The following is a 26,536-nucleotide window of genomic DNA, read 5'->3' on the forward strand; positions in this document are numbered from 1 at the left end:
TGGGAACCAGTCCACACAGCAGAAGGTGAGCGGCGGGCGGCGCTCCCCACTGCTCCCCACCGCTCCCCACTGCTCCCCATCGCTCCCCACCGCTCCCCATCGCTCCCCACCGCTCCCCATCACTCGCATTACCGCCTGAGCCATCCCCCCCCATCCACCTCCCACCCTCAGAGAAAAACCGTCTTCCACGAAACTGGTCCCTGGTGCCAAAAACGTTGGGGAGCACTGCCCTAGAGAACCGTTAGCCTCAGGCTCCAGTGGCATTTCTAACAAGCAGGTTTGAGAGTTAATTGTCCCAGGCTTTGAGCCAGCTGTACTTTTCCAAGATGTACGAGATGCTACGAGGAGAAGAACATCCCCTTTCTTTAAAGACACCATTTCCAGGCAAGAGCCTGCTGTGGCCACCTCCTTGAAAGGGGAAGACCCAGATGCATCCAAAGAAATGAAAACATTATTCACATCACTAGCAAAGGACTGAAAATTGTTCGTGCTAAACTAGAGGATCAAATGGCAGCTGGTCTCTGGCTGTCCCGGGATTTGTATTTACTTTAAAGGAGACTAAAATTAAGTCTAGCCTAGATGTGGCCATCACCAAAAGTGAGTGGGAGACAGAGGCTTGGAGAGAGTTAGGTACCCCTAAGGTCACACAGCTATGAAGTGCAGAGCTGGGATTTGCATCCAAGTAGGCTGATTTGGGACCCCTTTTTCTGGAAATGTCACGTTAGACTGTTTCCTCGACTTTTAGTTGAGTTAACCGCAGCTACTTGATACAGCATTATTAAATTGCTGGTACCATGAACTATGACTAATTTGTATTATTTTAAGCACAGTCTAACAAACACTGTTTTTTCCATTAAGATCAGAGTAGTGTCTTATCATTTTTCTCCGTATAATATTTTACATATAAAACTTTATTACTTTCAAATTCCAGTCTTTTACTTTTTTGAATTATTCCCAATCACTTGGATGGTTTATGTCTACTTAGCCATGACATAAATGTTTTAAAAGTTTGTAATGATTCAAATATTTACCTAAGAACATTGCAATTTGTTTCTTTATCTTTCTGAATATCTCAACTCAAAAATATGAATAGAATGCACTATGATGCCCTTGCTAGAGAATTACGTCTACTATCTTTTTCCTCCTACTGCATTTAAGTATGTTAGTTAGGTGATTCAGAATCATAAAAGTGACATAAAGGTAGCTCAGACTAAACATGTATGAGAGAAAGTACACAAATTAAGCTTTTTATAATTGTTGACATAATTTTCACTATCTTTAAAGACCCCCATGTGTTCAGAGTGACCACCTTGACAGCACTGTCACGTGTGTTTGCATGATGGACCCAGAGCCGCTTTCCTGTGTTGCCTTCTTTGGCAGAGACCATCAGTGTGGAATCAGGAAGCATAGGTCACCAAAGAGAAACGTGTAGTACAAATATACTGTATAATTCTCTTCTGGCGTTGACTTGATTAAAAGGGACATATGGGCAAGGAATCTTTTAAGAGTTGTGTGAGAGATTATAGTTAAAAAGAGAAAAAGGTAAGTGTGAAATGTAATACACCAAGTTCTAGAGAGAAATGAGCTTGAAAGTTTTTATTACTCTCAGAAAGGGCCTGATTCCACGAACTCCATGACACGCTTTGTCTTGGAAGTTCCCCCAGGTTTTTGTGTTACAGTCCTAACCTGTTCCCTGAATTCAAAACTGAATTGGGGCCCTGAATTTCTAACAGACAACCTTGAATCGATAATCGCAGCTGACATGAAATAGGACTTGTATTCACTTTGCTCAGGAAAAATAATCTTGTTACCCAAGAAGGTACAAAATACATATGGAGGGCACCTTCAAGATGACAGAGGAGTAAGACGTGGAGATCGCCTTCCTCCCCACAAATACATCAGAAATACATCTACATGTGGAACAACTACAGAACACCTACTGAACACTGGCAGAAGACCTCAGACTTCCCAAAAGGCAAGAAACTCCGTACGTACCTGGGAAGGGCAAAGGAAAAAATAAAAAACAGAGACAAAAGAATAGGGACGGGACCTGCCCCTCCAGGAAGGAGCTGTGAAGGAGGAAAAGTTTCCACACACTAGGAAGCCCCTTCACTGGAGGAGATGGGGGGTGGCCGGGGGGAAGCTTTGGAGCCACAGAGGAGAGCGCAGCCACAGGGGTGCAGAGGGCCAAGCGGAGAGATTCCCACACAGAGGATCAGCGCCGACCGGCACTCACCAGCCCGAGAGGCTTGTCTGCTCACCCGCCGGGGCGGGCAGGGCTGGGAGCTGAGGCTCGGGCTTCGAAGGTCAGACCCCAGGAAGAGGACTGGGGTTGGCAGCGTGAACACAGCCTGCAGGGGGTTAGTGCACCACGGCTAGCCGGGAGGGAGTCCGGGGAAAGTCTGGACCTGCTGAAGAGGCAAGAGACCATTGTTTCGGGGTGCGCGAGAAGAGAGGATTCAGAGCACCGCCTAAATGAGCCCCAGAGACAGGTGTGAGCGGCGGCTATCAGCGTGGACACCAGAGACGGGCATGAGACACTAAGGCTGCTGCTGCCACAACCAAGAAGCCTGTGTGCAAGCACAGGTCACTATCCACACCTCCCTTCCTGGGAGCCTGTGCAGCCCACCACTGCCAGGGTCCCATGATCCAGGGACAGCTTCCCCGTGAGAGCGCACGGCGCGCTTCTGGCTGGTGCAACGTCACGCCGGCCTCTGCCGCCGCAGGCCCGCCCCGCATCTGTACCCCTCCCTCCCCCCGGCCTGAGTGAGCCAGAGCCCCCGAATCAGCGGCTCCTTTAACTCCCTTCTGCCTGGGTGGGGGAACAGACGCCCTCAGGTGACCTGCATGTAGAGGAGAGGCCAAATCCAAAGCTGAGCCCTGGGAGCTGTGAGAACAAAGAAGAGAAAGGGAAATCTCTCCCAGCAGCCTCAGGAGCAGCAGATTAAATCTCCACAGTCAACTTGATGTACCTGCATCTGTGGAACACCTGAATAGACAACGAATCATCCCAAAATTGAGGGGGTGGACTTTGGGAGCAACTGTAGACTTGGGTTTGCTTTCTGCTTCTAATTTGTTTCTGGTTTTATGTTTATCTTAGTTTAGTATTTAGAGCTTATTATCATTGGCAGACTTGTTTATTGATTTGGTTGCTCTCATCCTTTTTTTAAATGTGTATATATATATATATATATATATATATATATATGTTTCTTTTTTCCTTTTTCTCTTTTTGTTACTGTGTATGTGTATGCTTTTTTGTGTGATTTTGTCTGTATAGCTTTGCTTCTGCCATTTGTCCTAGTGTTCTGACTGTCTGGTTTTATTTTTTTTGGGTTTTGGTTTTGTTTTTTTTTAGTATAGTTTTTAGTGCTTGTTATAATTGGTGGATTTGTTTTTTGGTTTGGTTGCTCTCTTCTTTCTTTCTCTTTTTTTTAATTACTTTTTTATTTTTCAATTTTTTTTTCTATTTTTATAACTTTATTTTATTTATTTATTTTGTTCTTTTTCTCCCTTTCTTCTGAGCCATGTGGCTGACAGGGTCTTGGTGCTCTGTCTGGGTGTCAGGCCTGAGCCTCTGAGGTGGGAGAGCTGAGTTCAGGACATTGGGCCACCAGAGACCTCCTGGCCCCACGTAATATCAAATGGCAAAAGCTCTCCCAGGGATCTCCGTCTCAACACTAAGACCCAGCTCCACTAACCGACCAGCAAGCTACAGTGCTAGAAACCCCATGCCAAACAACTAGCAAGACAGGAGCACAACCCCTTAGCAGAGAGGGTGCCTAAAATCATAATAAGGTCACAGACACCCCAAAACACACCACCGGACACGGCCCTGCCCACTGGAAAGACAAGATCCAGCCTCATCCAGCAGAACACAGTCACCAGTCCCCTCCACCAGGAAGCCTACACAACCCACTGAACCAACCTTACCCACTGGGGGCACACATCAAAAACAATGGGAACTATGAACCTGCAGCCTGTGAAAAGGAGACCCCAAACACAGCAAGTTAAGCAAAATGAGAAAACAGAGAAATACACAGCAGATGAAGGAGCAAGGTAAAAAACCACCAGGCCAAACAAATGAAGAGGAAATAGGTAGTCTACCTGAAAAATAATTCAGAGAAATGATAGTAAAGATGATCCAAAATGTTGGAAATAGAATGGAGAAAATACAACAAGGACCTAGAAAAACTAAGGAGCAAACAAACAATGATGAGCAACACAATAAATGAAATTTAAAATTCTCTAGAAGGAATCAATAGCAGAATAACTGAGACAGAAGAACAGATAAGTGACCTGGAAGATAAAATACTGGGAATAACTACTGCAGAGCAGAATAAAGAAAAAAGAATGAAAAGAATTGAGGACGGTCTCAGAGACTTCTGGGACAACATTAAACTCACCAACATTTGAATTATGTGGGTCCCAGAAGAAGAGGAGAAAGAAAAAGGGACTGAGAAAATATTTGAACAGTTTATACTTGAAAACTTCCCTAATATGGGTAAGGAAGTAGACAATCAAGTCCAAGAAACACAGAGAGTCCCATACAGGATAAATCCAAGGAGAAACACACCAAGACATATATTAATCAAACTATCAAAAATGAATACAAAGCAAAAATATTAAAAACAGCAAGGGAAACACAACAATTAACATACAAGGGAATCCCCATAAAGTTAAGAGCTGATCTTTCAGCAGAAACTCTGCAAGCCAGAAGGGAGTGGCAGGACATATTTAAAGTGATGAAAGGGAAAAACCTACAACCAAGATTACTCTACCCAGCAAGGATCTCATTCAGATTCGATGGAGAAATTAAAACCTTTACAGACAAGAAAAAGCTAAGAGAATTTAGCACCACCAAACCAGCTCCACAACAAATGCTAAAGGAACTTTTCTAGGCAGGAAACACAAAAGAAGGAAAAGACTTACAATAACAAACCCAAAACAATTAAGAAAATGGTAATAGGAACATACATATTGATAACTACCGTAAATGTAAATGGATTAAATGCTCCAACCAAAAGACACAGACTGGCTGAACGGTTACAAAAACAAGACCCGTATATATGCTGTCTACCAGAGACCCACGTCAGACCTAGGGACACATACAGACTGAAAGTGAGGGAATGGAAAAAGATATTCCATGCAAATAGAAATCAAAAGAAAGCTGGAGTAGCAATTCTCATATCAGACAAAATAGACTTTAAAATAAACAATGTTACAAGAGACAAAGAAGGACACTACATAATGATCAAGGGATCAATCCAAAAAGAAGATATAACAATTGTAAATATTTATGCACCCAACATAGGAGCACCTCAATACATAAGACAAATGCTAACAGCCATAAAAGGGGAAATTGAGAGTAACACAATAAGAGTAGGGGACTTTAACACCCCACTTTCACCAATGGACAGATCATCAAAATGAAAATAAATAAGGAAACACAAGCTTTAAATGACACATTAAACAAGATAAACTTAATTGATATTTGTAAGACATTCCATCCAAAAACAGCAGATTACACTTTCTTCTCAAGTGCTCATGGAACATTCTCCAGGATAGATCATATCTTGGGTCACAAACCAAGCCTTGGTAAATTTAAGAAAATTGAAATCATATCAAGTATCTTTTTTGACCACAATGCTATGAGACTAGATATCAATTACAGGAAAAGATCTGTAAAAAATACAAACACATGGAGGCTAAACAATACACTACTAAATAACCAAGAGATCACTGAAGAAATCAAAGAGGAAATTTAAAAAAATACCTAGAAACAAATGACAATGAAAACGTGACGACCCAAAACCTATGGGATGCAGCAAAAGCAGTTCTAAGAGGGAAGCTTATAGTAATACAATTCTATCTCAAGAAATAAGAAACATCTCAAATAAACAACTTAACCTTACACCTAAAGCAATTAGAGAAAGTAGAACACAAAAAAAAACACCCCAAAGTTAGCAGAAGGAAAGAAATCATAAAGATCAGATCAGAAATAAATGAAAAAGAAATGAAGGAAACAGTAGCAAAGATCAATAAAACTAAAAGCTGGTTCTTTGAGAAGATAAACAAAAGTGATAAACCGTTAGCCAGACGCATCAAGAAAAAAAGGGAGGAGACTCAAATCAATAGAATTAGAAATGAAAAAGGAGACATAACTGACACTGCAGAAATACAAATGATCATGAGAGATTACTACAAGCAACTACATGCCAATAAAATGGACAACCTGGAAAAAATGGACAAATTCTTAGAAAAGCACAACCTTCCGAGACTGAACCAGGAAGAAACAGAAAATATAAGTAGACCAATCACAAGCACTGATATTGAAGCTGTGATTAAAAATCTTCCAACAAACAAAAGCCCAGGACCAGATGGCTTCACAGGCCAATTCTGTCAAACATTTAGAGAAGAGTTAACACCTATCCTTCTCAAACTCTTCCAAAATATAGCAGAGGGAGGAACACTCCCAAACTCATTCTACGAGGCTGCCATCACCCTGATACCAAAACCAGACAAAGATGCCACAAAAAAAAAATAACTACAGGCCAACATCACTGATGAACATAGAAGAAAAAATCCTCAAAAAATACCAGCAAACAGAATCCAACAGCACATTAAAAGGATCATACACCATGATCAAGTGGGGTTTATCCCAGGAATGCAAGGATTCTTCAATATATGCAAATCAATCAATGTGATACACCATATTAACAAACTGAAGGAGAAAAACCATATGATCATCTCAGTAGATGCAGAAAAAGATTTTGACAAAATTGAACACCCATTTATGATAAAAACTCTCCAGAAAGTAGGCATAGAGGGAACTTACCTCAACATAATAAAGGCCATATATGACAAACCCACAGCCAACATTGTCCTCAATGGTGAAAAACTGAAACCATTTCCACTAAGATCAGGAACAAGACACGGTTGTCCACTCTCACCGCTATTATTCAACATAGATTTGGAAATTTTAGCCACAGCAATCAGAGAAGAAAAAGAAATAAAAGGGATACAAATCAGAAAAGAAGTAAAGCTGTCACTGTTTGCAGATGACATGATACTATACATAGATGCTACCAGAAAACTACTAGAGCTAATCAATGAATTTGGTAAAGTTGCAGGATACAAAATTAATGCACAGAAATCTCTTGCATTCCTATACACTAATGATGAAAAATCTGAAAAAGAAATAAAGGAGACACTCCCATTTACCACTGCAACATAAAGATTAAAATACCTAGGAATAATCCTACCTAAGGAGACAAAAGACCTGTATGCAGAAAACTATAAGGCACTGATGAAATAATTAAAGATGATACAAACAGATGGAGAGACATACCATGTTCTTGGTTGGAAGAATAAACATTGTGAAAATGACTATACTACCCAAAGCAGTCTACAGATTCAATGCAATGCCTACCAAACTACCAATGGCAGTTTTCACAGAACTAGAACAAAAAAAAGTTCACAATTTGTATGGAAACACAAAAGACCCTGAATAGCCAAAGCAATCTTGAGAAAGAAAGATAGAGCTGGAGGAATCAGGCTCCCTGACTTCAGACTATACTACAAAGCTACAGTAATCAAGACAGTATGGTACTGGCAGAAAAACAGAAGTATAGATCAATGGAACAGGATAGAAAGCCCAGAGATAAACCCACGCACATATGGTCACCTTATCTTTGATAAAGGAGGCAAGAATATACAATGGAGAAAAGACAGCCTCTTTAATAAGTGGTGCTGGGAAAAGTGGACAGCTACATGTAAAAGAATGAAGTTAGAACACTCCCTAACACCATACACCAAAATAAACTCAAAATGGATTAAAGACCTAAATGTAAGGCCAGACACTATAAAACTCTTAGAGGAAAACATAGGCAGAACACTCTATGACATAAGTCACAGCAAGATCCCTTTTGACCCACCTCCTAGAGAAATGGAAATAAAAACAAACATGAACAAATGGGACCTAATGAAACTTCAAAGCTTTTTCACAGCAAAGGAAACCATAAACAAGACGAAAAGACAACCCTCAGAATGGGAGAAAATATTTGCCAACGAATCAATGGACAAAGGATTAATCTGCAAAATGTATAAACAGCTCATGCAGCTCAACATTAAAAAAGCAAACAACCCAGTCCATAAATGGGCAGAAGCCCTAAATAGACATTTCTCCAAAGAAGACATACAGAAAGAAAGAAAGAGAGAGAGAGAGAAAGAAAGAAAAAGAAAAAAGCTCTGCACAGCAAAGGAAACCATCCAAACAACTGAAAAGGCAAGCCACTAAATGGGAGAAAATATTTGCAAACTATCTATCTGTTAAGGGGTTAATATCCAAAATATATTAAAAACACACACAATTCAAGACCAAAAAGCCCCCTAAACAACCTGATTAAAAAATGGGCAGGGGAACTGAATAGACATTTTCCCAAAGGAGGCACACAAATGGCCAACAGATACATGAAAAGATGCTCAATGTCACTAACCATCTGGGAAATGCAAATCAAAACCGCAGTGAGATATCATCTCACACTTGTTCGTATGGCTGTGATCAAAAAGACAAAAAATAGTTAAGCATTGGTGAGCATGCAGAGAAAGGGGAATCCTTGTGCACAGTTGGTTCAAAATTAGTGCAGCCACCATGGAAAACAGAACTACCATATGATCCCGCAGCCTCGCTTCTGGGTTTATAGCCAAAGGAACTGAAACCGTATCTCAAAGAGATTTGTGCACTCCCATATTCATGACAGCATTATTTACAATAGCCAAGGTACGGAACCTCCTAAGTGTCAGTCAACAACAGATGAATGGATAAAGAAGACGTCACATACACACACACTGGAATACTACTCAGCCATGAGAAAGAAGGAAATCCTGCCGTTTGTGACAACTTGGATGAACCTGGAGGGCATTATGCTAAGTGGAATAAGCCAGACAGGACAAATACCGCATGATATCACTTACCTATGGAATTTTTTAAAAGTCAAATTGATAGAAACAGAGCAGAAAAGTGGTCGACTGGGCTGGGGAAACAGAGAGGCTAGTAAAAGGACAGACTTTCAGCCATAAGGTAATATGGTCTGGGGGTGTTTTTCCCTGACGGATAGTTGATGGGGAGTCCCTGCCCCACGGTCGTTTCTATATCCTTCTTCCGCCAGCTCCGAGCTGGGGGCGGGGCGAGGGGCTGGGGGCGGGGCTCGAGCTCAGGGGACCCGCACCTTCCCTCCCAGCAGCTGCGTCTCCGCTGCCGCGCGCCGCTACCGCGCCGCTCCCCTCGGTCCCGACCGCGAAGTTGGTTCTCTCGATCCCTGTGGGCTGGACGGGGCGGCGAGCAGAGCCGGCCTTGCGCGGGGAGCCCGGACACCCGCAGAGCCGAGGCGGGGCCGTCGGGGAGGCCGCGCGGACCTGTGAGCATCTGCGCGCTGGGCCTCGCCCAGGTCCCCGGGGCAGCCGCGCGTCCCCGCCCGTGTCCTCGTCCTGCGTCCCTCCCCGAGGCGCGCAGGTGTCGCCCGCCGTCCGTCGGGGCGCGGACCCTCCGCCGCCGCCCGAGACCCGCCTGATCTCCCTCCGGCCGCTCCCGCGCGCCCATGCGACCGGCGAGGCCAAGCGCCTGGCTGCCCGCGCTGCTGCTGCTGGCGCTGGTCCTGTCGCCGCGCGGGCCCCAGGGGAGGCCCGGGGGCCGCAGGGGCGCGCGCGTCGCGGGCGAGGAGCCAAAACCCTGGCTGTCCCTCCCCGCGGCCTCCCGGAGCGCAGGTAAGCAGCCCCGCGCCCGCGGCCCCGTGCGCCGAGCCCAGGGCGGGAGGACTCGTGCGGCCGGGAGAGGCGCGCGCTCGGGGCGGCCTGGCTCGCGCACCGCGGGAACAGGCCGGCAGCGCTCGCCGCCGACGGCGGGCGCTCGGGGAAAGAGGCAATGAGCTGGTGAGACGTACCGCAGCCGAGACGTTAAGTATCCAGAAACCCATCTGGCGGAGGAACCGGCTCGATGTGCCTCTTCCCCGTGAGAGAGGCCGGGCCTCGGAAGCGGGGGCCCGGAGCCCGAGGACATGCGCTTCAGTCCCAGCGGCCGAGGCGGGGCGGACAGGTTAGCACCTGGCGGCGCCTCTTTCCGGGCCAGCCCGGGTTTGGGGATTGGGCCAGGGTCCTGGCGTCGCGCGCCGGGACGCCCCTTTGCGCCCCCCTGGAGCTGGCGCAGGGCCTGGGTACCTGAGCAGGCTCCACCCGCCGCCGCGGCTCCCGGATCAGCTCTGCGCGCCCAGGTTCCTGGCGCTTCGCTAACCAACGAGTGGTGGGAATGAGAAAAGGGAGAAAAAGTAGCCGACACGAGGGGTCCTGAGACACCCCAAGGCGGCGAGGACGGCGGCCGAACGAGGAGTAAACTTGAGAAGCCCGGGGCGAAGCGGCCCGACGGGGCGGCGGAGTTGCGGCTCGCTTAGGGCAGGAAGGCCGGGGCGGGGCAGGAGGAGGGAGCCGCTCAGACGCGCCTCTGCTGGGAGCCCGCGCACCTGAGGAGCGAGGACGCGCTGGCCGCCCAGCCCGGCAGCAGTAGGCGCCCCTCCCCGGGGGCCACCCCCCGGCACCCAATGGCTGAGGTCGCAGCCCACGGCAGCCTTGCTGTCATCTCCTCGCTCTTCTGCCTCTTACTTCACTTTGAACAAAGCAGAGAGGGGTTTCTTAGGACCGTTTTTCTTTCATGATAGTTATGATATAAATATATACACATTCACTGCACAAATTTTCATCCAGTACTTGCTGCGTGCCAGTCACCATGCAGAGGCCGAGGCCACCCAGGGGAGCAGGCAGTCAGGTGTCTGCGCTCTGACGGCACGTTCTAGGTGGGGAGGCGGGGAGGCTGGCGCACAGGTAGACCCAAAGAGGAGGCCAGTGACGGGCTGAAGGGGAGGCAGGGGATGGAGAAGGTCCAGGAAGCTGAGACAGGAGGACCCAGGGCTGGGCAGGGCTTTCCAGCGTGGTGGGGACACACAGGGCTTTCCCGGAGGGGAGCTGGGCAGGGACGGTGACCACCGCAGTGATGCAGTGACGGCACCACACCCTTCGCATCCTTGGACTTGCAACTTCTTGGCCCCAACGTTTATCTCAGAATGGAATGTCACTTTGGAAAGTAAAAGAGTGGAAGAAAGTCTCCAACTACTGAACATTTGTGGTAACATTAATTCAGACCTGTGTCATTGCAATTTAACAGATCTTTTCTCTGTAAAAGGCTGAAGCTTTACCAAAGTGAGTTTCTAGGGAGAAAGAATATTTTATTAAAAGTTAAAATGTAAGTGGCAACAATCCGAAGTTTAAAAAAACAACACAGCCCAGCAGAGAGTGATCTGTGCACCACATCGGTTGCTTTCTCCAGCTGTTTGTGATGTAGTCTTTGGATGACGTGAGGAGGAAGGGTGACTCTTTACATACGTATCTGAGTCTGTGAAAGTGAAGGGGACACTCAGACATGGGTCAGGGACCAACAAGGACGTGAGCTGGCCCTATCCAGGTGGTCCTCACAGGCACACTCGGGTGTGGCGGGGTTTACAGCTCATTCAGGAGGAAACATCTCCCAGGCTCTGGAGGCTAAGGACTGTCATCCCTGCCAGGTACCTTGGGAATTCTGACCCCGTGATTCTGCGACATAGTAAACACCATCACCCGGGCCTTCGCATGCGCTCTGGGCTCTGAAACCCTTGCTGCACCTGCGGCTGCGGTGCCTCCCTTTTCTGTAGGTCAACGGCTTCCCTAAACACTCCCGTGAGGCTCGAGGTGCAGGGATCGGTCCACGTAGGGGAAGCAGTAAGTGGGGAAGCCTCGGGTGAGAGGGTGACCAGTGAGGATGCCGTTAGAATTGGAGGGGGGCACTGGGAAGGAGGAGATGCGAGAGGTAGGTACCCATCACTCTCAGGATTCACCATCCCCGGCCCCCCTTCCTCCCCGCCCCATGCATTGTTCACGTATCACCCATCCATCAGTGTTCATCTAGCCACTCACAGCACACACCTGACGTGCTCTGATGGGCGTGGGAATACGAAGTTAACCAACATTATTGACTCGTGCTGAAGGAGCTCAGGTTAATGACCAAACCCCACTCCCCATGTCTCTACAATCTGATCCTTCCTTTTTATCGTCCTGCCCATCGCCCTGGTTCAAGCCTCAGGACAATGTCACACTGTCTCCCTAACTCGGGTAGCGCCCCCTGCTGGGCTGCCTCATTGGGCTAAGCATGGAAAGTGTGTTTTCATGACCTGTATCCCTTCTCCCCTCTGTTGTCTGACCATCACACCAGCAGAATGGAGCAAAGAATCGTTCCCAGAACTCTGCAAAAGAAAGGGAGCACTGCGGTACTCGTCACTGAAATGAAAACAGAGTCAGATGTCTGAGAAGTGGCAGCGGTGGGGCTGGAGAGGGGGGTTGGAGGAATTTGGGACAGAGAAGGAATTGGTGTGAAATTCGGGAGATGGAAGTATAAGGGGGACTTTTAGAAAGTTTTGATGGAAAAGCTTTGCCTTTTCAAGAGATGTCACTGAACATTCACATTCTTCTGCAGGCTTCATGGAATCAGATTTGTGTTGCTGGGTTGTTTTGGGTTTGTTTGTTTTTAATGTAAAACCTTGCTGTCATGAGGCTTAAGGCAGGAATGTGAAGACCATTTTGGAGAGGTTCTTACAAACAATTACAAATGAATATTCTTTTTTGAGATTAATACATCATTTTAATTGTATTTTTAAATTTTTTTAATTAAAAAAATTTTTTTTGCGGTATGCGGGCCTCTCACTGTCGTGGCCTCTCCCGTTGCGGAGCACAGGCTCCGGACGCGCAGGCTCAGCGGCCAGGGCTCACGGGCCCAGCCGCTCCGCGGCACGTGGGATCTTCCCGGACCGGGACACGAACCCGTGTCCCCTGCATCGGCAGGCGGACTCTCAACCACTGCGCCACCAGGGAAGCCCCTTTGCTCATTTTTAACAAGAAGTAGGTACAAGAGATAAGCTTGCCAACATTATATACATAATATGCAAGTCTGTTCCTTTAAAAATATGTTATTGTAAACTTAAAATTGTTGAGGGTGGCAGATGGTAACTGTTTTGGTTAAATGAAAACTAGAAATTTTCATAAGTTGGACGAATGAGATGATAGGTTATTCAAGTTGATCCAGGATAATCATCAAGCATTACCTAGGGATCCTTTTATTTATTTATTTTAACTATTTATTTATTTACGGCTGCGTTGGATCTTCGTTGCGGTGCGTGGGCTTCTCATTGCGGTGGCTTCTCTTGTTGTGGAGCACAGGCTCTAGACACGCGGGCTTCAGTAGTTGCAGCACGCGGGCTCTAGAGCGCAGGCTCAGTAGCTGTGGCACACGGACTTAGTTGCTCCACGGCATGTGGGATCTTCCCGGACCAGGGCTCGAACCCGTGTCCCCTGCATTGGCAGGCGGATTCTTAACCACTGCGCCACCAGAGAAGTCCTGGGATCCTTTTATTTTTAATCCATGTGTACATGTAATCTATACCGTTGTCCTTAGATACCAGAGGGGTGAAGCCTACATTCTATTCTTGTGCCATCCAGCATGGTAGCCACTGGGTACCTATGAGTACTGAACACTTGCAGTGTGGCTGGTCCAAACTGAGGTGTGCTGTGAGTGTAAAATACACCTTGGGTTTTGAAAACTTAGTATAAAAAGTGTAGACTATCTTACTAGTAATTTAAAAATATTGATTACATATTGAAAGGATATTTTGGATATAATGGGTTAAATAAAGTATTAATTTAATTAAAATTAATTTTAATTTTTCAACTTTTTTTTTACTTTTTAAAATGTGGCTACTAAAAATTTTTAATTACATATGTGGCTCCCATTTCTATAATGGAAGCCGATTGTTAAGACTGTTTTCCGTCAGAGCTCAATCGTCTAATTTTTTGTTGGGGGTAGTTCTCTCTTATTCAGTTCTTCATTTAATATTTTGTTGATCGAAAGTTATCACCAGGGCATCTAATCCCTAAATACAGATTCATTTTCAATTAACTAGTTGCTTATTGAAAAATGAAAGCAGATTTACGTTGAAAAAAGTTAAAGTTGGACTTCTCTGGCGGTGCAGTGGTTAAGAATCCGCCTGCCAATGCAGGGGACAAGGGTTGGAGCCCTGGTCCGGGAAGATCCCACATGCCGCAGAGCAACAAAGCCCGTGTGCTACGACTACTGAGCTTGCGTTCTAGAGCCCACGAGCCACAACTACTGAGCCCGCGAGCCACAACTACTGAGCCCCCATGCCACAACTACTGAGCCTGCACTCTAGAGCCCATGCTCTGCAACAAGAGAAGCCACTGCACTGAGAAGCCCGTGCACTGCAACGAAGAGTAGCCCCTGCTCGCCACAGCTAGAGAAAGCCCGCGTGCAGCAACCAAGACCCAACGCAGCCAAAAATAAATTAATTTTTAAAAAAATGTTAATGAAAAGAGTATGCACTGAAAAATCTCTCTTCCCTCCCACCCTCAGAATCCTTGTCGCTGTTGCCTCTCTGCAGACAATCACCATTTTAGCTGAATACAAATAGGATGCTACAGAGCAGGCACTGGCAACCTTTCTCTATTTCAAACATTTTTAAAATATTTGGGGCTTGGTGGGCCATACAATCTCTGCAACAATGTCTTGCCCCTGCATCGTAGCATGAAAGCAGGCACAGGCCACACGTAAATAATGAGCATGGCTGTGGTCCAATAAAACTTTATTTACAGTAACAGGCGTGGGGCAGGATGAGTCCTGAGGGCAGTTTGCTAACCCCTCCACAGGCCAGCGCTGTTCGACACATGCACGATAACTTCTTTGTAAACCTTTTATCTCATCTCTGCATCTACTCTCGCCCCTCCGTACCAGACATGATGATCTTTAAAAATGAAGCTTGATGGTATCACTCCCTTGCCTAAAAATCCTTGCCTTCTCCTCACCCTTAGACAAAGTTTATAAAGATGGTGAGCATCCTCACCTCACCTCTCCCTGTCACCCTGGCCAGGGCTGGACATACAGACTTGGAGTCAGCTGCGTGAACAACCACAAGCTCATGTGTTTAGTGCTTGTCATTATAGTCTACTTGTAAGGATATTAAAACTTTTTTATTGAGGCAAAATTGACATACAACATTACCTTGGTTTCAGGCGTACAACATAATGATTCGATATTTGTATACGTTGTAAAATGATCACCACGAGAAGTCTGGTTACCATCCGTCACCGTACAGTTAACTTTCAGGGTTTACCCTTGGCACCATTCTAATGTGCTCCACAGTATTACTGACTATATCCTCATGCTGTCCATCGCACCCCCATGACTTATTTATTTTATAACCAGAGGTCGGTACCTCTTGACCTCCTTCGTCACCTATTCTGCTTCCTCCCCAATGCCCCTCCCCTCTGGCAACTACTGTTCTGTTCTCTGTTTCTGTGAACCTAGTTTTGTTTGTTCATTTGTTTTGTTTCTTAGATTCCACGTGGAAGTGGAATCATATAGTGTTTGTCTTTCCTGTCTGATTTGTTTCACTTAACGTAATTCCCTCTAGGTCCATCCATGTTGTCACAAATGGCAGGGTACCATTCTTTCTTATGGCTGAGTGCTATTCTGTTGTATACATATATACCACATTCACTCATCCATGAGTGAACAGTGAACAAGCACTTAGGCTGCTTCCGTATCCTGGCTATTGTAAATAGTGCTGCAGTGAACATGGGGGTGCAGATATCCTTCTGAGTTAGTGTTTATAAGAATATTTTTTTAATGATGGAAATGCATTCAAGAAATTCTAAAGTTTTTTTTTTCTTTTCAGAAATATTCCCAAGAGATTTGAACTTAAAAGACAAATTCATAAAGCATTTCACAGGTAGGCATGAACTTTATCAGTGATTCAATTAAAAAGATTGGATCACATTACTCCATGAGGCATTGAGGACATGAAAATAAATGTCTGTTAGAGGCTCACAGTCCTGTCAGGGAGGTAGGCAAATGCTACTAGCTTGTTTTAATGGTGATGGGAACCAGATCTGGGTGAATGATGGAAGTGTAAACAGAATTTTAGGGAGACACAGGAAGTGGACGGTTTTGCCGAGAACTACCAGAAAAGGCTGTCGTGGACACAATATATAAGCTGGGCTCTAAGGATGAATAGGGTTTTCCCGGATGAGAGAGGCATCCTGGTCAGAAGCAATCCTTTGGACACACGGTGTGGTTTGGGGCAGGACCGGGCGGCCAGTTTAGGCAAGGGTGTGTGTGGCCACTGGGCAGAGTGTGGCTGGAAGGCAGGTGGAGTTGTACTGCGATGAGTCCTCCGTGGTGTGCTAGGGATTTAGCTGTGCTCCCAGCCGGCGACACAGAGGAAGTGTTTCTCACAGGGCAGAGCAGATTCCCTTCATATGTCACATGGTAAGCACCGGTGGCTTCCTCTCCCACGACACTCCTTGGCTCTTCGAATCAGTTTGGTGAATCATTACATCCTGTGTCCCATGTTCTAGCAAATCACTTAATTCGAAGTGTGCACCCTGACTTTTACTCTGTTCCTAGTCGCTCCCCCGCCTTTCCCTGTTTTACATCTCAGGCCAATAAGCTGGGAAAGATGTGGGTTCCCCCTTGACCAAAGCCCAGGGCCACCTTGTTAATTAACTTTGGAACGAGGGGGTGAAGGCCCTCCTGAGGCACCGGGAAGTGTAAGAAATTTCCTGATGTTTCTAGAACCCTGGTAGTGGCACTGTGAGTTCCCCTACTTCTACCACTTCCATAAAAAGCAGACTCCAGATGTAGGGATGAATTTTGGTGAGGACTGTCTTGGGTTTGTGGGGAAAATAAGGGAAGTCTCAAGACCCTGTCCACCTTACAGTGGTCCTTGACACAAATCACTCTAAGTAGAAAATGGAATAAATGTCTCTGCATAAAAACATTCATTCCTATTAAATAAAATGAAGGACAGAAAGTGGAAACCGTGTATATTTATTTTTTATTCTTTCACATCCGCTTGATTTGCTCTCTGCAGATTTTTTGTTTTTCTGTCTAGAGCTTTTCCCTCTTACTTATTCTGAGGAGTTCTCCTGAAATCGACTTATGTTCCATTATGTGAGATGTTGAGAATGTGGAGTGAATTTCGATCATTTTTCACAGATTACACCTCACTGCCTGCCCCAGAGTCTGGGGGAGGAGACGTGCCCCCAGGCAAGGTCTTTTAAGGGCATGGAAAGATGTAAACCAGTTATATTATCTCTATCCATAAAGCGCTGGCAGATTTGATTGGAAAACACACCTATGTGTATCGTAAGCATTCTTTTCCTGTCCAATAGGGCCGGTCACGTTTTCAGCCGAGTGTAGCAAACATTTCCACAGGCTCTACCACAACACCAGGGATTGCTCAACACCAGCTTGTAAGTAACTTGGGTCATTTTTGTCCTTTTTAAAAAATCTTTATCCAACAGTAAATGCACGTGATTTTAAACTTCAGCTGTCTGTGAGTGGGAAGTAATAGACTAAACATTGTATGACGTGCTGTTTATAATATTGACGGTGCTTAAATTTAAGGTGCGTGCGTTCTGTTGACACCGTGAGGAATGAAACCACATTCTAACTGGGACTATTTCAGACAGATCTGAAAATAGCCACATTTCCTTAAGGACCACAATGTCTGTCAGGATTTATCATTTGATAAATGATAAACCTTTTATCATTTATCAAATTCCTTGGCATAAAGAAGACACTCTCTTATATAAATGGAAAAAAAAAAAAGATGACCATGAAGTGTAAGTCAAAATTTCCCCCTAAGTCTTTACAAGTAGTTTCGTATCGCATCATTTCTATGCTGAGTGACAGACTTTTCTGAATAACGGTAGCGTGCGTTTTAAAGGTTGCCTAAAGAATTCGTTGGGATTCTGAAGTTACTGAACTAACATTATATTTAAACGCTCCCCTTTAAACTGCCCAAATCATCAATAAGTGTGGCAACTCAGTTGGCTAATTTTAAATTCCTTTCGAAATCTAAACTTTCCTTTCAAAGAAAATGAACTTTAAACGTTTCGTATTTTTTTAAACTAAATTGGTCATCTTGAGGGATATTTAATTTTACTTGGGATGTTCAGTCAGAGTTGTTATGATTTTTTCAAAAACTACTTGTGTTTGATGACTAGAGAAAATGAACCTCGTTGGCATCTAGGCAGAATGACTAAGCGGTAGCACAGCATATGGTGGAGAAACTCTGGGCTTTGGAATGAAACTGCTTACTAGCTATGAGACTCTTAACATTTTGAGGCTGTTTTCTCATCTCTAAAGTGAAGATGACAGTGACATCTTAGCTGCTTACATCATCAGGAGAATCAATGAGAAAATCCAGGTTAAGTACTTGCTATATTAGATGTTTATTAAATTATGGCTATCATTATTAAGAATTAGCGACAATAACTTAACATGGTTTTCCCCACATTTGTAGTAACCATGTACACAATTTACTTTTAAATGTTTCTCCTAGATTACAAAAGATGTGCTAGATTGCTCAAAAGATTAGCAGTGAGTCCTCTGTGCTCACAGGCATAGAAGACCTACGTGTGAGTATGTATTTATTAATTTTTCTTATTCTGTTTAACAGCCTGACTCTCTTAAGAAATTTTGAACAATTTAAAAAGCCCAGGAAGCTGATTTTAGCACCACCAAATAAATTTAACCTGTGGATTTTCCACTTAGTGTTAAAGCTTGGTCTAAATGGTTTATTGAATTAATAAAAAAAGTCCTCAACAGTGATTGAATTAATAGAAACAGCTTTTTGGCAGCCTTACGAGTCCTCAGTGATTTTTTAAAATACTTGAACATTTGATGTTATGTCATTATTGTGCAGAAACCGTATGCATATACACATTAGATGAACAAAACTATTTAAAGGTCTACCTTTTTTTTAACTGGTCAAAGTATAATAAAGGTAGATATAATAAAAGTAGGGCCCTAAAGTTTTGATTTATGCTATATAGGCTATAATAAGAGAGGAAGTATTAGAAGAACAGAAGAAAAAGCAAACAATCAAACATATAGTGAACATGTAAGCATTTTGCCAGAGTGAAATTAAGTCAGAATTTTCATTCTGGCTAAATGACCCTTGGAACCCTAGGGCAATAAAGTATTTGTATGACCTAGATAAATCAAAAGCAAATTCTCACATTTATTTACAAAAGTAGAGTCTATACAAAAGACTGAAGGGCGTTCATTTCTTTGCAAATACCTTTCTAATCAGGGGTTCTTTCTGGTGTAGTACAGAGTCAACATTTGGGGGCTGGGAGCGGGGAAGGGGGGTGTCGTCAGCGTTCCAGTACCCCGGACAAGTCCCTTTTAAAGTTCCTCAGCTTTCTAGGGTGGAAATCAAAGTCTGGAGAACCTGTAGTCTGGAAGTATCTGTGAATATCTCAATCTGGCCAATGTAACTTAATTTATCCCAGTAACCGCATGGGGATGTGATAGGATCTGATAGGTTTGCTGTGACAATTACTGAGACAATTCCGGCCTATTGTTGATGTTGCTTTTCTTATTCTTATTGAAAAAGCAATTATAAATTCATAATAATAATTGGCACTCAATTCTGCATATTTAAATTTACTGAACTAAAAATTTTCCCTTTTTTTTTAGATTAAGAAAATGAGATCATTTCAGTGTTCAGTGGCAAGATATTCAAATCAGTTACTCTCATCCCATCTCAAACCTTTTGAATAATGCAAAACAAGAATAAATCAAGAAAACTCATTAGGCTCTTGAAGTGACCTAAGTCAAGCCATGTTTAAAAAGGAAATCAATCAATCAATCAAGCCACGTTTATCTTGTTCTTTGTTTTGATATATTTTATCCGAATGAGTAAATATACGTAAAGTCCAAAAAGCAACCTAATGACTGGAAAACTTCTCGAAAAAACAAGTACTGTATTATAATTTAAAATATCTTACGCAAACTTACATTCTCCTGGGACAAGATTCATAGAGGACAGACCTGATAAACAGGCCCCTTTAAAATTGCAGAGTTTGGAGATTTAGTGAGTTTTATTCTGGAGGAGTCATCTCTGATAGTATCTGTTTCCAAGTATTTAACAAGGAATTCGAGTATTACAGATGAATAAATTTTAGGAATATTTTTGAGTTATTTAGGTGATGTCAAGTTCACTTTTTGGCTTATGCAGATATCTTAAAACATTAACGGTGGAAGTCATCATTTAAACTTTCTAAAAGTACCAATCAATCCCCTCCACATACACATTCATCTACATTCTCAGGATTTGACTGTAAATTAAAAGTCCACAGATTCTTTAAACAAAATAAAATAAAATATAACTATATTAAAACTATGCATATGTTTAAATATGTTAAAAACCAGGTCATAAATGACATTTTTCTTCTTCCCTCCCACAGGTATTTCTTAAGAACGTAAATCTAATTCGAAGGAAAAATAGTACCTGGAATCGTACTAACTGTAAAAAAGAGATAAACTTCTAATTTTATGGTGTATTAAGATGAGTAAAATAAGAGACTTCTCAGAAATAACTGGTGAGCTGTGTCCTAGCATAGGATGCGATCTTCCTTGGTTTATTTTGGTGTATATGGTAATTTGAAATTTTTTAATACAAAGTTTAATTCACATATTGCAAATAGAATATTAAAATTTATGCTATTCTACTTTATTTTTGCTATATATATTATTTTCTTGTATGGTTAACATTCCATAGATGTATGAATTATATATTTAATTATGTAAATTATGTCTGAGCATGCCAAAGAGAAATGATATTTTCGATATGATTTTTTGTAACATGTTTGTTGAATAATCATGTACACGGTCCCCTTTTATAATTCTAATTTAATAATATTTAATACATTTATTCAGAATTTGTTACTTTTATTTGCATTCATCTGAAACGTGAATTTTGTTCAAACTGAAATATGAAAAATCTGTGTTTTTTTGAATTAAAGACATTTGTAGCAGAGCTCATACTATTGAAATAAGATTGCCATATACGTATACATGTGTAAATATTCATTTTCTGAACTGATAGCTGAGATCCTGAGACCATTTATGTCTTTTTGAACTTGGAGCATATGGTATTGCTGCCTTAAATAAGGAGAAGTCCAAATGAACTTGGTGGGGAGAAGAATGTGTGGGCACCTGGGAGCTCTGTTTAGAAAATAACAACACGCCTGACGCATTTAATCAGTTTCGTTTAAAAACAATGATGTAAAAATGAGAAACCTAAACAAAATAATAGGAAACCCCACCCTTTTAGAGGTCCTCGTGCATGACCCCGTGCAGGCTAAGAACTGCCGACTTAACTGACTTGAGCCCGGAGATCTACGGATTGTGTGAGATGCAGAAAAGACCTCAGACAGCCCTGGGGAGCAGCCTTTGGAGGATGGAGATGCCGGTGATGCTATGGCCGTGGTGAGTTTGGGGAAGAGGTCCAGGGTGGTGACTGCGGGGTGGACGGGGACGAGGCGTTCAGGCCAGGAGTCCGATGCCTGCGGGCGAAGCTCGGGCGCCCGGCGGAGGTGGGAGGGGAGGGCAGGTTCAGGGAGATCTTTGTAAGATACCAGATGCTTGGGGCTGTTTAAATATCGGTGAGAGAAGCACAGATCAGGAGCCCCGGCTTCAGAGGAGGTGGGAGGGGGTGGAATCCGGAGCAAAAGAAGAAAAATTGAGGCTCGTAGTAGACATTTGAATAAACGAAGTTAACATATTTGCCGTATGCATTTTGGGGGACCACGTGTTGAATAGGTGAATTGTTAATGGCTGCATGACCTTGGGGAGTCCCCAGGCCCTGGGACTCCATCCTCTCGTCTGTGTGGGGTGGAGAGAAACAGATCGTTGATAGTCAACTGCTCGGAGAGCTGCCTGCAGCCCAGGAGTCCGCGTGTAGTTAAAGACCGAGACCCCCGAGCCGGCCGGCTACACCGTCACCTGCCGTTAAGGTCATTGAGAGGAAAGGACACCCCCCCGATAGAACTGCAGTGGAGTCTTGTTAAGGGGACTTTTGAGTTCCTTAATTATCTGTCCCCAACCCAACCTAAAACCAGCCTCTCTCCCGACTTCTAACACTGCAGGTTAGCTTTGTTTCTTTCTGAACTTTCTATGCACAGAATCTCATAGAACCTCCTGTTTTGTCTCGGCCTTCGTTTGCTCACCACTGCGTTTATGAGGTCTGTCCCTAGCACTGCACACCACGTCATTATCACTTACAAAGTGATGCGCTTTGGCTGTCTTGGATGGGACATTTCCCCACTTGCTTCTCAGTTGTCTTTCATCTTTCGTCAATTGTCTTTATGGAGGTTATAAGCCAAAGTAACAGATATTTTTCAGGGAAAAGATGGGCACATAAACGTCTGCAGTAGCTGTAAGGAAGCAGTGTGGAGTGGTGGTTTAAAAACGTGGCTCGCGATGTTCGGTCTTGAATTCTGCCACGGCAGCAGGTAGCCCTGGGTAGCTATTTATCCTCTTTGGACCCTGGGTTTCCAGTCTGCAAATGGAATGATAACCCTTAACTCATAATGCCTGCAAACCCTTTAGCCCACTGTTGGGCACACAAGAGCATACACAGATGGGGGCTCTGATCATACAGCCTCAGACTCTATTTTACAAAATCAGTTTATTTCTCTTCTAAAAAATGTAATCATGGCTATTCTGTTTAATTGGAATGGAACTAGCTGTCTATTGAAAACTAAGCATAAATTAGTTGTGTGGTTTGCGTTTCATGGGTTGGAGAAAATTCAGCTGAAAATTTTTCTGCCCACTCGTGGATTTTCTTGCCAAGACAGAAAGAAACAATCTCTAATTTTTGCAGCAAAATATTTCAAACAAGTGCTAGTTTCTTTTATTTCATCAATATATTTGTGTATGTGTTCAAAATTATCTAGTTTTCTAATAACAGAACCAACAAATTTTATTTTTTTATTTTTATTATATTTTTCTTTTTTCAAAGAAGATGTTGGGGGTAGGAGTTTATTAATTAATTAATTTATTTTTGCTGTGTTGGGTCCCCGTTTCTGTGCAAGGGCTTTCTCTAATTGTGGCAAGCTGAGGCCACTCTTCATCGTGGTGCGCGGGCCTCTCACTATCGCGGCCTCTCTCGTGGCAGAGCACAGGCTCCAGACGCGCAGGCTCAGCAGGCTCACGGGCCTAGTTGCTCCGCGGCATGTGGGATCTTCCCAGACCAGGGCTCGAACCCGTGTCCCCTGCATTGGCAGGCAGACCCTCAACCACTGCGCCACCAGGGAAGCCCTATTTTTTAAAATGTTTATCTTATATTGGAGTATAGATGAATTACAATGTTGTGTTAGTTTCAGGTGTATGGCCAAGTGATTCAGTTATAATATACACATATTCATTCTTTTCCAGATTCTTTTCCCACATAGGTTATTACAGAGTACTGAGTAGAGTTCCCTGCGCTATACAGTAGGTCCTTGTAGAAACAACAAGTTTTCGATTAAACAAAGAAAAGACCATTTATGGCAGGATACTAGGGTAACTCATGGGTTCCAACTTTGACCTTGAGACAGACAGGCATCCAGGGGCCCTGGACCTTAACAGTAAGAATTTATGATTAAAAACATTCTACTCCAGTGAAGATATTGAAAAAAAGAATTTATGGAACTGCCCTCGAGAAGACCGCCACTGATGAGATTTAGCTTTTTAAAATGCTCAATTTCCATGTTTTTCCATTCAAATGTTAAAAGTTTTTGATAAGGAGGGCCTGACAAGCCCAGATCGGACCCTGTGCTGACATCAAAGAGTGAGCTTTTTTTTTTTTAACCTTTTTTTCTTTATTTTTTTTAACATCTTTATTGGAGCATAATTGCTTTACAATGGTGTGTTAGTTTCTGCTTTATAGCAAAGTGACTCAGCTATACGTATACATCTATCCCCATATCCCCTCCCTCTTGCGTCTCCCTCCCACCCTCCCTATCCCACCCCTCTAGGTGGTCACAAAGCACCGAACTGATCTCCCTGTGGCTGCTTCCCACTAGTTATCTATTTTACATTTGTTAGTGTATGTATGTCCATGCCACTCTCTCACTTCATCCCAGCTTACCCTTCCCCCTCCCCGTGTCCTCAAGTCCATTCTCTAGTAGGTCTGTGTCTTTATTCCCATCTTGCCCCTAGGTTCTTCCTGACGTTTTTTTTTCCCTTAGATTCCATATGTATGTGTTAGCATACGGTATTTGTCTTTCTCTTTCTGACTTACTGAGTGAGCTTCTTTATGGGGAAAAACAGTCTGCTACTCACTGGCTGTGTTGCCTCCTAGTGGTTCCATATTTTCAACAGCCTGTCAAAGCTTCTCACTTCTGTGAAACATTGAACATCTCTTTAATCCGTTTGTTTGACTAAAAGCCAAGAAGAGAAGCTACAATAGGGCTGAGGAGGAAGGAGCTGAGTTCTGTTTATTCTGCTAATTCCGCTGCCCCACTGATTTATCACCAGTGTGCAGAAGGGCCTTCAGTGATTCATGGAAAGTACTTGCTTTGCTGTAAAGAATTAGACTCTACCTCCATCACTGTTTGGGGTTCTGTCATTTTATTAAAATAGCAGCCTCCAAAATTAGAATTTTAGTTCATCAGCTCCAAAGCACTTGTGGAATGACTTTAACTATGAAAATATCCATAAATTAAAGATGTTCTGAACCGGGTTCTAATGGAAACTATTTCATGTGTATGAGGGTGAAACACAGACAATAACTATTTATTTTTGAATGTGGGTTGTGTGCAAAAGATTAGACTGAGCTGTTTCTCACGTTTATTTCATTCTTATAAAGTTAAATTATGAGGTAGGGAGCATCAGTGTTCAGCCTTATTTTAGAGGCAGAGGACTGAAGCGTCACGGTTTTTAATAACTCCCTCAAGTGTGTGTGGAGAACATGTAGCAGAGTGAAGACTTGGTCCCGGGTTCTCTGACTCTAAGTCTGATATTCTTTGGATGTTACCACATGACTCGTAGCGTCTGAGTGCTTCCCGTTGTGTCACACGAGCCCACTGGGTGTGTCGCCGTCCATGGAAGGGAGCTTGGGTCCTGGTGTCTGCAGGGCAGACCTGACAGGAAGGGGGGCTCAAGAATCAGCCTGGACAGAGAGGATGAGTTACATCAAAAGCCAAAGTCATGGACTTCCCTGGTGGCGCAGTGGCTAAGAATCTGCCTGCCAATGCAGGGGACACAGGTTCGAGCCCTGGTCCGGGAAGATCCCACCTGCCGCGACACAACTAAGCCCGTGCGCCACAACTACTGAGCCCGCTCACTTAGAGCCCGTGCTTTGCGACAAGAGAAGCCACCGCAGCGAGAAGCCTGCGCACTGCAGCAAAGAGTAGCCCCAGCGCGCCGCAACTAGAGAAAGCCTGTGCGCCGCAACTAGAGAAAGCCTGCGCTCAGCAACGAAGACCCAGTGCAGCCATAAATAAATAAATAAATAAAAATTTTTTTAAAAAAGACAAAGTCATCACCAGAAAAGGCAGAAGCATGCACCCTTAAATGTGAGCCTAGGATACAGCAGGGACAGAAGCTTGGTGTCCAGGAAGTGCAGAGAGCAGAGATTTATGGGGCCTTTAGTTTAGACATTTAAGAGACAGTCTGTGAACAGGACTAGAGCAGATGTATTGGGTGGGATCTACTGCTCAGAGGAGCTCCGTGGAGCTGGTGTTTCCTTTCTTCCTATGTCCTGTAACTTGCCAAACTATACAGAACCAGGGTTTCTCTGGGGCTTTTTGGTGGGAATTCATATTGTGTCTGGAAGCTTCTATGAAATGAGATCCCAGATATATGTCTCCAGCCACAGTTGTTTTGTTGAATCAGGTACTGGACAGTATTGCCTGTGGTGCTTGGGAGCTAGGATCTCTTATTCCAAGGATTTTGGTTGTATTTCCTAATAATGGGGTGGGTCCTTGGACCAAGGACCCACGTGGTTCCACGTATGTTGACTAAAGCAAGAGGTGGTGAAATGGGTTTGATGTGGATGGAATGGGAAGTTATAAGCTGTTGGCTGATGGGTGTGCAATTTCAGATATGTAGGCTGTCCCCAAAAACTGATGCTCCGGACGGTCAAAAGCTGCTTCCCGTGGACTGAACCCAGACACTTCTGGCTTAAGCCCATGTAACATGCAGACCCATTCACAGAGCAGGTAATTCTTCCCAGCTTCTCTCTGATGGTTGAGTTCTACACCTGGTCCATACCATTCCAGAATCCCATTATTCCCACTAGAGCAGGTACATTAACTCCACTGTAGTGTCCGCCACCACAGTCTCTGCCTACAGAGCTGGAAAGCTCTTCTTGTTGCCTTGGTGAATGGCGTTTCTTCACAGCCCTCATAAGGGGTGGCTAGCAGATTGCCCCCAGTGGAATCATATAAAATTCCCATTTCTCAGAACCTTCAGGATCCTCTTCAGCGTTCTCCTGATGTCCTGGCATCTGACCTCTTGAACAGCCGTCCATGGCTAAGTTCAAGCTTCAGTTAGCCAGCGGAACAGACTTTCATACCATTCAGAGGGGCTCAAACCAACCCAGTGAAT

At 44.0% G+C, this 26,536-nt stretch overlaps 1 protein-coding gene across 1 annotated transcript; it reads left to right on the forward strand.

Annotated features, from left to right (window-relative positions):
• The first annotated feature begins 9,599 nt into the window (after positions 1–9,599).
• ALKAL1 (ALK and LTK ligand 1) lies at positions 9,600–20,551 on the forward strand. Its single transcript, XM_029222509.1, has 6 exons — positions 9,600–9,779; positions 10,801–10,816; positions 15,822–15,875; positions 17,320–17,400; positions 18,495–18,570; positions 20,407–20,551. Exons 1-5 carry the CDS (start codon positions 9,600–9,602, stop codon positions 18,557–18,559), a joined length of 396 nt encoding a protein of 131 aa, XP_029078342.1. The 3' UTR covers positions 18,560–18,570; positions 20,407–20,551.
• The last annotated feature ends 5,985 nt before the right edge of the window (positions 20,552–26,536 follow it).

This window comes from Monodon monoceros, unplaced genomic scaffold, assembly GCF_005190385.1.
Source record: "Monodon monoceros isolate NGI ecotype Baffin Bay Population unplaced genomic scaffold, NGI_Narwhal_1 Super_Scaffold_14, whole genome shotgun sequence".
In the NCBI taxonomy this organism is placed as follows: Eukaryota; Metazoa; Chordata; class Mammalia; order Artiodactyla; family Monodontidae; genus Monodon; species Monodon monoceros.

Bases quoted from the DNA above. Each gene is read 5' to 3' on its own strand.
- ALKAL1 (XM_029222509.1), top strand. From the start codon at position 9,600: ATGCGACCGGCGAGGCCAAGCGCCTGGCTGCCCGCGCTGCTGCTGCTG. The intron at 15,876-17,319 runs GTAGGCATGAAC...CCTGTCCAATAG, and splicing joins ATTCATAAAGCATTTCACAG to GGCCGGTCACGTTTTCAGCC. The intron at 17,401-18,494 runs GTAAGTAACTTG...TGTTTCTCCTAG, and splicing joins GGATTGCTCAACACCAGCTT to ATTACAAAAGATGTGCTAGA.